The sequence below is a fragment of the Panthera tigris genome, chromosome A3 (genome assembly GCF_018350195.1).
Source record: "Panthera tigris isolate Pti1 chromosome A3, P.tigris_Pti1_mat1.1, whole genome shotgun sequence".
Lineage (NCBI taxonomy): Eukaryota > Metazoa > Chordata > Mammalia > Carnivora > Felidae > Panthera > Panthera tigris.
Window position 1 is genome coordinate 25080264 of NC_056662.1, and position 12937 is coordinate 25093200.

General features: G+C 44.1%; 1 protein-coding gene across 2 annotated transcripts in view; it reads right to left on the bottom strand.

The window, feature by feature from the left end:
* CHMP4B (charged multivesicular body protein 4B) overlaps positions 1-12937 on the bottom strand; it is a 53147-nt gene that overhangs the window by 25116 nt on the left and 15094 nt on the right. The window contains exon 1 of one of the 2 annotated variants that reach the window (XM_042980589.1): positions 630-1607. The exons of the other annotated variant lie outside the window; for it this stretch is intronic. Within the exon in view, the coding sequence (XP_042836523.1) occupies positions 630-735 (106 nt within the window). The 5' untranslated portion in view covers positions 736-1607. Of the gene's footprint in view, positions 1-629; positions 1608-12937 lie in introns of those variants that run through there. 2 annotated transcript variants of the gene reach the window in all.

Below are 12937 nucleotides of genomic sequence, written 5' to 3' on the forward strand. Positions count from 1 at the left end.
ATGAGCTCTACCAGGCAGGAGGAGAAAAGTGCAGGGGCAATTGTTTCCAGAGGACCACCCTCCTCAAACACCAAGCCTCTACAAACAAACCTGCCTCCCTGGCCATGGAGCGGAACAGGCTTATGATCCAAGCTGGGTCACAGAACGGCTCCTCCCCTCCACTGCTGTGATTAGCCTAGTCACGAGTACCTAACCCAAGCAGCCAATCAGATTCCTCTTCTGGAATTTGCTAGGAGATTCCAGAGGAGAGAAATGAGAGTGAAGGGAGTTAGTGGCACATTCCCTGCCAAGATCCAAAGCTCTAAGCCAGAGCAGTTGGCAGCCCTGGCCCAGGCTCATGAGGAAGTCAGTAAGAATGAGTCAACATGCTGAAAGAGAGACCAGCTCCACCCTGCCCTTTCCCACAGTCATATGTGTCAATAAGTCCTCCTTCCGCAGAGTAAGCCGGTATGAGTTGGCATTTTACCACCTCCAACTAAAACCAAACTGGCAATACCAGAAATGAGATAGTACAGAAAAACAGCAGAGAAGCTGGAGCAGGATTCTCAACCGGGGTCCGGGATCCCTACCACAACCTGCAAAATTTCACATGCACTGTATGTGTAGTTCTGGGAGGACACGGCACTTACTGGATTTTGAAAAGGGTCCATGATGTCCCAAAGAATTAAAAATGAAGGAGCTTGAGAAAAGGGAGACAGACACTCCCAAAGCCAGGGTCTCCAGTTGAGGATCCATCAGGAGTTCTTGAATGGTCTACCAAATTTGGAGGTCTATACTTCCTTACTGTTTCCATCCCCTAGCTCTGCTGCCCCCAACTTCCTTCATGCCTGCTTTTACCCCTGCAGTAGTCTCTGCACAAATATTCCTGCCTCCAAGAAAGCAACTGAACTGATATTTTCTTCTTGCTACTCTCTACTTTCTGCAACTTTTGTGCTGGGTTGTTTACCCCAGTAATTAGATAAGAACCTCCCTCTTCCTTTTTCTTCCCAGTCATAGATCCTGTCACATGGTGGAGAGACATACAGCAGAGGTTCTGAGGATCTCAGGGCAAAAGAAGAGAGGAACAAAAGGGCATCTCTAGAGGACAGGGTCATTTCTTCTTCTACATGCACCTTGCCAGTCGACCTGGGCCAGGGCGATTAGATGGGAGTTTGGCTAAAGTCCTGTTTACACACACATATGCACTTCCACACCTCTGGGGGAACTTACCTCTTATTTCTATATTCACCCTCCCTGAGGAGCTAGGTGATTAACAATTCTACCTCCTCTCCCATAGCCATTTACCACCCCTCCCAATTCTGGCAGACCTGGATCAAGGCTGAAACATGGAAAACAGCTTCAGCCCCTCCCTCCATAAAGGCATGAAAAGCCTCTATGCCCACAAATCTTCAGCCTAAGCCCTAAACCTTCAGCACACCAAGGGAAGGCCCCTTCCTACAACTGAAGCAATCAAGACCCAAGAGCAAGAGGACTGTGTCCAGGGCAGAACCCTGTGTTGAGTGTGTGTTTTGGGGGGCAGAGGGATTATGTTGTGTAGTTGCTCACAAGGTTGTGACTTGGGCTCTATGAGCTGGGGGAAGGCAGGGGGAAGAGAGAGTGTATGTGGATGGGGGTAGGAGGTGCCCCCTCCCCACCTGTCACCAATGGTCTTTCTTTCTTTCTTCTTCTTTTTTTTTTTTTTTTTTTTTTTTAACCAGTGGTCCTTCCAAACACAAACTTTAACACTCCACTCCCCTGCCTAGAAAACCCTGTACTGGCTTTCATTCTCTGTAGCCTCCTCAGGCTTCCAGTTCTCCTCAAATGCCCATCTCACTCTTCATCTGGTTTGCTCCCACCGGTCTTGCAGGGCTGTCCAGGCAGCAGCTTCTCAATCCTCCCACTCTCCCCAGGCCAAGTGAGGACACTTCTCCTGGATCCTGAATCACTCCTTGCTGAAAGCTGCCTCAAAACACCAAACTGTACTACTGTAACTGACATCCCGTTGGTGCAATGAAGCTTCTGGGGACAGTCCCTGGCTTAGATAAGCTGTTCGAGCCCACATGTCACTTGAATGAATGAGGAATAAGCAATGCCTATGGTCTGGTCAGTCACTTAAAAACTGCCCAAGAACCTGCCATTGTTGCTTCTACGCCTAAGAGTTGATTTGAACCAAGTCTGGCTACTAAAAAAGTTTTTAAACTATCTCAATGGACTAGTAACCCCAACAGCCTGAGATCCTCATAACACTGGGAGATAGCTCTCATGAGACTTTTATCTTTGCCAGTCCTCACTATTTATGAAATCACAAGACACCCACAGGTCTACCTCCCAGGGTCAAGGAGAAAACAAATAATGAATCTGTTCTGGCTCCAACCTCCAGGGAATTTAATAGTAATGGCAGTTCTCTGTTTCTGTTCTTTGCAAAGCTTCTGAGCAGACATGCTAATAATGGCTGGGAAGACCCTCTTCCTAATCTACTCCATTTTTTTTTTTTTTAATTTTCAAATGTTTTCATTTATTTTTGAGAGAGAGAGCATGAGCAAGGGAGGAGCAGAGAGAGAGGGAGACACAGAATCCAAAGTAGGCTCCAGGCTTTGGGCTGTCAGCACAGAGCCGACACGGGGTTCAAACTCATGAACTGCAAGATCATGACCTGAGCTGAAGTCGGATGCTCAACTGACCAAGCCACCCAGGCACCCCTACTCCTCCTTTAATACCTTTTATTATTTTCTGATTCAGGTCAAATCTCATTGTAATTAATTTCCTGTGGATAGTCAAATTCTTATGCTGAAATGAAATCCATTTTTGTCAACAAATGCTATAAACAACTGGGCCACAGTCAGGTAATCCTGAGGTACCATGAGGTGGGAATCAGGCAGATTTGGTCCATATCCTGGCTCTGTCGTCTATAATTTGGATAATCTTGGATGAGCCTTGAGCTTTAACTTACTCATTTATAAAATGGTGATAAGACAATAAAATAATTCTGGTATTAACTATAATGCCTATCACCTAAAAAAGGTTCAGCAAACATTAACTGAATCAGAATCCATATGAAAAAAAAAATCCCATTTCGCAAAGTACAATAATAGTCATTCCCAAAAGGTTTTCCCAAGACTTTTAATTGGGAAGACATAGGCAAATCACTTAACCTTTCTAAGACTCAGTTTCCGTATATATAAAATAAGGATAATAACATCTGTATCTCACTGAACCACTACAAGGAAAACAAGGCAGCACATGCAAAGTAGTTGTATAGTACGATACCTAATAGTAGATGCTCAATAAATCTTCATCCCCTTCTCCTTCAATAGCAAAAGAATGGAAATAGAGGCTTAGAAAGCTAAGTAACTTCCCCTAAATTGCAGTCAGTTAAGTGATAGAGCCTAATCCGGTTTGCAAATCCAGTTTGTCTGACTTCAGAGCCCTTATTATGATTATTACTCCTATTTTACAGATGAGGCCAAATAGTTAATCTTGATGACAGACATCAAGTAACATATATATTACACATATATATGTAAAAAACAGATTTTACTACACACACACACACACACGCACACACACACGCACACACACCCAATCATGAATTTGCTATCTGGTCTTTCCACTAAACACTGTAGCTTATAACCATCTATGTGAAAATAATAAAACTGGAGAACTAACTCCAAACTGCACAGAATTATCAGAAGCCAAAATAATGAAGGGATAATAATTTCTATTCCCTTGAACAATACACAACAGTGATAGATTATAATTGGATTATTTAGAAAAGAATGTAAAGAAAGGAATGTTAGAAAGCAGGCTTCCTACCGAGGAAAGCAATACCATAGGGGTCCCCAAGTAGTCAAATAGAAAACAAAAAGAGAAGGAGGATACGTGCCGAAGATTCTCTGGCCAATTAAAGCACTTAATCCTGGCCACAGCAGCCTCCACATCCCCTTGCTATGGGGATCCCAGGGCACCCCCTCAGACTACTGACAGCCTCAGTCTTCCCTAGAAGAGACACTCTCACCTCTCCCTCCTCCAGCATTTTGCTTCTCCTGGTCCACTGTTGGGGGAAACCATCCAGTGCTCCTGTCACTCTATTCACCCTCCACCTCACCACTACCCCCTCCTAGCAATGCTTCCTTCGAAATCCTGCTGAGCACTCTTCCAGAACATCTTTGTACTCACTAGACATGAGACCTGGTTCTGGTTCCAGCCCTGACCAAATCAAAGTCTTAGTTTCCTCATCCATAAAATGGAGATGGGGAATGGACCCAAACGATCTAAGACTTATGATTCTAAGACACAGTAATTCATCAAACCTGAACACGGTTCAGCCGAGCTAAGTCATGTGCCCTTCTTTCTTTCCTATCTACACATACACTAAGGTAAAGCTCTGCAATGTTCAGATGTCCTAGGCTATTATCTTATTAACCCTATCTTAGGCACTGGTCTTCACTACCTTGAAAGAATCTTTCTTTAAAGAAAGGGACCACCTTGCATCTACTTAGACATGGCCTTCTTCCCTCCTACCAACCACAGAGCCATATGCCTTTATTAGCATTTAAAACAAAACAAAAACTTGTTTCTCACACATGAAAACAGATCAGAAAAGTCACTCTTGAGTCTGCTTTCACTTAAGACACAGAAAATTCGATGTTTTAAACGATTTGACCAAAAGGGTTAGAGAAATTCAGGCTAAAATTAACTCACAAAAGATTTGTCGTCTGGGGCACCTGGGTGACCCAGACAGTTAAGCGCCTGACTCTTTTTTTTTTTAATTTTTTTAACGTTTATTTATTTTTGACACAGAGAGAGACAAAGCATGAGTGGGGGAGGGGCAGAGAGAGAGGGAGACACAGAATCCGAAGCAGCTCTCAGAGCTCCAGGCTCTGAGCTGTCAGTGCAGAGCCCGATGCAGGGCTCAAACTCGTCAACTGCAAGATCATGACCTGAGCTGAAGTTGGACGCTCAACCGACTGAGCCACCCAGGCGCCCCAAGCGTCTGACTCTTAATTTAGGCTCAGGTCATAATCTCATGGTTGTGGGATTGAGCCCTGCATTGGGGCAGACAAAGAAGGGGAGAAGTGCCTTGTTTTTGCTCTCTTCCATATTGTCCATGTTGTCTCCAGCAGAGGCGGAAAGGCTGAGCAAACACCATAGATGCAGATTTTCAGCTAGGCTTATACCTCTCCAAAGTACCCAATATGGTCTGAAAATGCAAAGAACTGGCTGAGAAGGGACTAAAAGTCCAAAATCTGGCTCCTTTCCCATATTTATGAATAGTGAGAAGGCTGGGGAAAATTCTCTGGCTATGTAAATATATATACTCTCCTCTCCCAGCCAGAAGCAGCCTCTTTCCTTCAAGCCGCTTCTCACAGCCCTTCTCAGTCTCCATGGGATCCTAGTCGTAATCCCTGATGGGCTGTGAACCTAAGACAGAGGCCAACAATTACTCATTTCTGAACCCCCAGCAACACCTAGCACAGCACTCTCCACTACTAGGTGTTTGGGAAACATGCTGAATGAGTAACAGAAGGATAATATAATGCCTCTGAGATACTTAAGGGGACTGGAGTAAACAAATAAAGTCCTTAGCTGCTATAAAAATCACCAAGACTACTGAAGTGCTAGAAATGTTCTATGTCTTGATCTGGGTGGTGATTACATGGGTATATACATCTGTTAAAAAAAAAAAAAAAACCATTGAGCTATACACTTAAGACTTGTCTGCTTTACTATAAACAAATTACACATTAATAAAAAAAAAAAAAGAAAAAATCAAGAAGTACCAAAAATTGTCATTTGTATACCTTTTTCCTAGGTCTTTTTATAGACTTCCTAATCTTCCCCCAGAGTCCTGTAAAAGGGGTTAAAAGTAGGAATATTCTAATCCCTTGGATAGGTTCTTAGAAGGCAGGGAAAGACAGCCTGGTTACACAAAGAGTCAGGAAGGTAGCTACAAGACCCTGACGTTTATGAGCCTCCACCCAGGCTGTGCTATCCTGCCAAACCACCAACAGCCAGTTATAACTCAAAAAAAAAACCACCCCCTAAAATAGCAACTGTTTGCTCCTTCTCTCCCGTCAGCTGGCCTTCTGCATGGCAACTTTAATTTTATTTTCAAAGCCATTCTGGCAACGGGCCACCCCAGAGTCTGTTGAGAAGCAGTGAGGCAACAGAACTAATCAGAAAGAGATAAGAGCCACGGGTTCTAGTCCCAGGTTTGTCTTCATGAGCTGTGTCACTTTAAAAAAATTTTTTTTTAAATGTTTATTTAATTTTGAGACAGAGACAGAGACAGAGCAGGAGTGGGGGAGGGGCAGAGAGAGAAAGAGACAGACTCCGAAGCCAGGCTCCAGGCTCTGCGGTGTCAGCACAGAGCCTGATGCAGGGTTCAAACCCATGAACTGTGAGATCATGACCTGAGCCGAGGTCGGCCACTTAACCAACTGAGCTACCCAGGCACTCCTGAGCTGTGTCACTTTTTATTTATTTGTAATGTTTATTTATTTATTTTGAGGGGGGGACAGAGAGAGAGAATCTCAAGCAGGCTCTGCGCTAACAGTGCAGAGCCCAATATGGGGCTCAAACTCACGAACAGTGAGATCATGACCTGGGCCAATAGCAAGAGTCGGTCGCTTAACCAACTGAGCCACCCAGGCACCCTGAGCTACCTAACCTCTCTGGGCCTGGAATCTCCCTCTATACGGGCAAGATGAGCTCTAAACTTGTGTGATTTTTCCAGAGCTGCTTAGGACACATGAAAGTACTATGAAAGTTAATAAAAGGGAGAGAATGGTCTTTAATGGGCACTAGTAGGGCCTTGAGGTTTTAAAGGCTTTCATTTAGAACCAGGTGAGTAAATGTCTTCCATATTTTTAAAAGGCTTAGCTGTTCAGGGCAGTGCTAGAACCTCAGGTCTTTGCAGAGAAGCCCACTGCTCTCCCCAAGATATACAGCATCATCTTTAGTCACCATCCTAAAAAGCAGATTTTTAAAAAAATGTTTTTATTTATTTTTGAGACAGAGAGAGACAGAGCATGAACGGGGAGGGTCAGAGAGAGAGGGAGGCACAGAATCCGAAGCAGGCTCCAGGATCTGAGCTGTCAGCACAGAGCCCGACGCAGGACTTGAACTCATGAATCGTGAGATCATGACCTGGGCTGAAGTTGGACGCTCAACCGACTGAGCCACCCCGGCACCCCTAAAAAGCAGATTTAAATAAAATGACTCAAGTCAGGCCAGCCTTGACCAGCTGGTTCTTTTCTCCACTCCCTTCACAAAGGAGACAACTCCTTTGTATCCTGTGGCCCCAATCCTGTGGGTTGGTGAGGAGGTCAAGTCCTATTACAAGGAAGCATCCTCAGTATGTTTAACTGGTCACTGCTGGGTTTTTGTCCAGCAGGGCTTAAGCCTGCTCAGCCCCAGAAAAAATGTGTGCTTCTGATTTGCCAAAAGACTGGCAGTCAAGTCAGAGGCAGACTACTGATCCAAAGGAGGCTCAGACACCAGAAGAGATGCCTTCTGGCAACTGCGCTGCTCACCTGGACAGAGGCTCACGGGAGCAGCTAAAAACGATTATTCAGCTCTGGCGTCTGAACCAGGGAATCATAATTAAAAACAAAACAAAACAAAACAAAACGAAACAAAACAAAACAAAAAAACGTCCATCACATTCTACAAAACAGTCTGTGGCTGCCCTCAACATCTACACTGAGCAGGGCTGTACCCAAGCTGCTAACAGACAAAACAAACACTAAGCTGCTCCATCTTTTTATGCAGCAAAATTGCTTAGAGCAACACCTGGTTCTCTGGAGAGTTACTGTAATACAGCACTTGTTGACTCAGACAATGTTAGAGCAGGAAGAATCTCAGCATTCATTTAATCCATCCTTTTCATTTTATTGTTCTCAACAATAGCTGATTCTCAACAAATTGTTGCTTCTCAACAAAGGCCCAGAGTAGAGAAGGCACTTGCCCAAAGATACTAGTTGACAGAAGCAGAACTAGAACTGGGGTGGTCTCTAAGTCCTAGGGCTCTGCTTGACCATCCTGGGTAATGGAGGGAGCACCTAGAAAAGAGGGAAAAAAAACAGGAGGCTGGGAGCTCAGGAAAGAGTGAATAAAAGAGTGAGTTCTCAGATTTTTGTGACTAGGATAGCAGAGACCAGGCTGAACTTGAAATGTATGGACCTCAGAAGTCCTTCTCATCAGCCAAGGGAGGTAAACTCTCCCCATCTCCCTCTCTCATGGATCAAAGATAAACATGAAGGGAAAGTTAAATAATCTCAAAGATCACAATTAATTGAGTAAACCGGCCAGGGAGTCGGGAGCAAAATGCACAACATGAGGTAGTCAAGGACGTGATTAATAAATGAGGCTTGGTCAAACTAGTTTAAGTAGGGAAGATCTGCCTATCTTCAGCATATAACCTGAGATACTCTCAAGTGGAGAAAAGTTACTGTTCTGTCTCTACCCAGCTGCCCAGGATGTTCCAGGCTTCAGATAAAGCAGAAGGGGAACCAGGAAAAAGTAACCAAAGAAAGAGCAATGACCCCCCTTATAAGGGAACAACTCTCTACCCACCTCAATCCCTCTGGTAATAATGGGTAGAAAGCCTACCAATGGGTAACTTCAGCAGGGTGCTGCAGCAAGATGGCGGCTGGTCCCCACAAACTGTTCAACAGACAGAGTGTCTATTCAGTATGTGCCTCACTAAATTCAACCTAACAGATTCCTCAGCTTAGTATCCAGGGCCTCCTCAGGGAGGCTGCAGCCTATCTTTCCAACTGTCACTCTGTCTGAGCCACCACTACCCCCCACCCTTCCCCTATCATCTCCCCTTCCCTCCCACATACACACAGAGTACCTTGGTTCCACAATTCCTCCAGCACAGAATGGCCTTACCCCCTTCCTCTGTCCCAAATCTTCATCTGTGTCCTACTATCCCTTCACATGGAGTCTTTCACAGTGGGCACTTAAAATGTTGGCCAAATTGGGTAGAAGCTAATCTAACAACTTTTTTCCTTATCCCACCATCATCTGATGTAAACAAACAACCCCATCTTGGGATGCCAACCAGAGTCCCAGTTCCTAATCCTGAGAGTAGCCGGCTCTCTTTCAGGGACCATTTGTGTGGCCTCACCTCTCTGCCTCTTACCTCTGAAATAAGAGTAATATTTCTTGTCAGAGAAGCTGAGTGCTTCGAGATGAGAGGCTTTGGAAACACATATTCTCAAGTTCAAGGCCATTATTTTAAATTCCCCTCAGACCAATGCACCATTTACCAACTAACGCTAAGAACTTAAAGCTTGTTTCCAGCCAAATGCCTCTTCTTTTATCACAAATGCCCTAGTGTATAGCTGTTGAGAGAGCTGCACTGAGGACTCTGGGTAGCCTAGTGGCTTTGTATTTCCACAGACTATGGAGATTTTTCTCTTGAGTGTAAAAATAGTTCATGGTTTCAAGAAAAGCCCCGAGTTTCAGGTCTGCTGTTCTCTCAAATCTCATGGTATAATACATTAACTGGTTCCCAACCTATGGGTTGTGAGCCTATAGGGTTCATAGTCGCCACTACACTACACTGCTCTGTGAAATGCGCCTGCCCAGCACTGTCTGTGCCCTAAATGGTGAATATATCACACAATAATAAAAGCAACTGTCACTTGACCACCTACTGCCATTCATGTGCCAATCCTAGGATGGAAACACAGACAGTGGGTATTCAATAAATATTGGTTGAAGGTAATTATTTATCTTCTCAATTAATGGGTACTAAAGTACAACTACACATTATCACATGACCATCCCTGATTTTTTGTGGAATTGGAAAAGCGTCCTCCAACCTGAAGACTGAAAACCTCTGGGTTGGTTAAAGAGTCCTGAGTAGGGAGACATTCTGATCTAGGTCCCAATCCAAGCCAGACTCCCAGAAAGCAGAGCCAGGAGGCTGTGTCCTATCTCTAGACCTTGGTGTCCTCAGCAGAACAACAAAAGGGTGGGATTAAAAGTACCCTTAATGGATCCTCTCAGCTCTGCTCTTTAAAACCTCTCACCCTTAGGCCACTCTCTGGAGCAGTGGTTCTCAAACCTAGGAGCTTCTGTCCCCGAGGGGACATTTAGCAGTGTTTAGAGACGTTTTTTTGTTGTCACAACTGGAGGAGGAATGCTATGGATATCTAACAAGTAGAAGTCAAGGATGCTGCTGCTAAACATCCTGCAATGAACAGGACAGCCCCCTCCGCACCAAATTCTCTGGTCCAAAATGTCAATAGTCCCAAGGTTGAGAAACACTGCTCTAGAGACCACTGAGAAACTGAGCTTGTTGTAGTAAAAGAATGGAAACCAGGCTGGGAAATGCACAATGCTAATGTTGTAACACTGTGAATGAATGCAGTGAGCAAAGGCTCTCAAACCATTCTAGACACATATGAACAGTCTCTTGGTTTTCTCTCTGGCACTAGTCCCACTTTGGATAAACATAATCCAGTCATTCTGAGGACCCCCAACCTTGCCCTCCCCCTCCTCCTCAACCTGACCCACACCCATTATTGACACATTGCCTTGCTAAAGCTGGCAAGAGAATCTGAAATTAAGCATTAACAGCAGGGAGCCAGGGGGCACCTGGGTGGCTCCATTGATTAAGAATCGGCTTTCCTCAGGTCATGATCTCACGGTCCCTGAGTTACAGCCCTGCGTTGGGCTCTTATGTTCACAGCTCAGAGCCTGAAGCCTGCTTTGGATTCTGTGTCTCCCCCTACCCCCGTCCCTCCCCCACTCATGCTCTTGTCTCTTTCTCTCTCAAAAATAAACAAACATTAAAAAAAAAAAAATAGCAGGGAGCCAGAACAGTGCATGGTATAGTAGGAAAGCACCAGACTGGAGCTCTAGCCTTGACTCAGTCCCTACGGAAACCACTTAATTGCTTTGAGCCCTGGTTTCCTCCTCTGCAAAATGGGATTAAAATCACAACCTGTCCTATTTTATAAAGCTTCTCTTTCAAAACCAGATCATGTATGTGAAAGTACTTTGGAAGCCACAAAACCCTATACATATGTGAAGTATTTCCCTGCAGAATAACCTACAATGTACTTACACGATGTAAAGAATAGTATAAAAATGTATTTCCAGGGGCACCTGGGTGGCTCAGTCAGTTAAGTGTCCAACTTCACCCCAGGTCATGATCTCACAGTTCGCGAGTTCGAGCCCCGCATCGGGCTCTGTGCTGACAGCTAGAGCCCGGGGCCTGCTTCAGATTCTGTGTCTCCCTTTCTCTCTGCCCCTTCCCCGCTTGTGCTATGTCTGTCTATCTGTCTGTCTGTCTCTCTCTCAAAAACAAATAAACATTTAAAAAAATGTATTCTCAAAGACAGGATTTTGTCCATTGGTAAAATTATGAGCACTGAAGGCTATGGAGTCCTGGCCCTATCGGACACCAAAAATACCAAAACCCACGGTGATGCAGCCCACATTAGGATCCCCCAAGACTTCTGGATTGGACCAGTGACTCTGTACTCTGAATGTCAACTTTCTCATCTCTAATGGGGGTGTGGGGTGTAATATCACTTACATGGGTGGTTGGAAAAAAATCAAACACGATCAAGTCCGTAAAGTGTATGGCATTTCCCAAAGACAAGGGAATGTTTTCATTTTCTGAAGATATTTCTAGTTCTGAAAATAATCTTTTTACTTTGAAAAAGTTTTTTAGAATGATGAAAATAACTTAAGAAAAGGTGTTTCCATACTGCTCTGTCCTTTACACCTCCAAAATTACCTCTAAAATCTAAACATGAGGGGGCACCTGCGTGGCTCAGGCTTAGTCCGTTAAGTGGCAGACTCTTGATTTTGGCTCAGGTCATAATCTCGAAGTTCATGGGTTCGAGCCCTGCATCGGGCTCTATGCTTACACTGTGGAGCCTGCTCTGGATCCTCTGTCTCCCTCTCTCTGCAACCCCCCTCAAAAATAGTAAGTAAATGTTAAAAAAAAAATTTTTTTAAACAATAAATAAATAAAATCTAAACATGAGAAAGACTGTGCCGCCACCAGCTCTGCAGCCCTGTCTGCTAAACGCAACAAGCTGGATGCCAGGCTGATACTAGCTCCCTCCTTGGACATGCCATAGAAGGCTACCAGAGCCCATTACAACTCAAAACCCAAATTTTCTAACTCCAAACTTGCCAAGAAATCTGCAACCATTCACTGACCTTGTACAAGATTCTAAAAGGAGAAAATGCTCTGGAGAGGTGGAAGCAACTGGTATACTTGAAGGAGAATTAAGAAACTAGCAATTATTTGAGCTCTAAAATTTTTTTTTAATTAAAAATTTTTGTTTGTTTGTTTTAGAGAGAGAGCACGCGTGAGGGAGAGGGGTAAAGGGAAAGAGAGAATCTTAAGCAGGCTCCACACTCAGCGGGGAGCCAGACAAGGGTCTCCTTCCCATAACCTTGGGATCATGACCTGAGCCAAAATCAAGACTCAGATGCTCAACAACTGAGCCACCCAGGAGCCCGCAATTATTTAAGTTTTAAATATCATCCTTGTTAGTTAACGTTTCAAAGTCTAATCAACTCTGGGGACACAGGCTGATCAAAGCCTTCACCCTAATGGGGAGTCTTTCTGATGGCCTTGGTGAATACCAACTCCTCCTCAAAACTCTGCAGAGAATAGCAGCCAGGCTACACGTGTACAAGTCTAATTTTTGCTCTTACAACTATCAGGTCTTTTAAAGCTTATAAACAAGAGACTTACAGTTCCTGTTTATGCATACAGTAAATCATTCCTCAAGTTTATTCCTACTTTCTTTTGTAGGAAATAAGACAACTGTAAAGTGAATTTGCAATAATTATTAGAATAAGCTGTAATTTAAATTTAGTATTCTAAAAGCAATTCTTTTATGACTAAGCTAAGTTAAACATATACCCACTCTTATGTCCCCCTAAAGGGGATTCTGATTCAAATAAAGTGCTT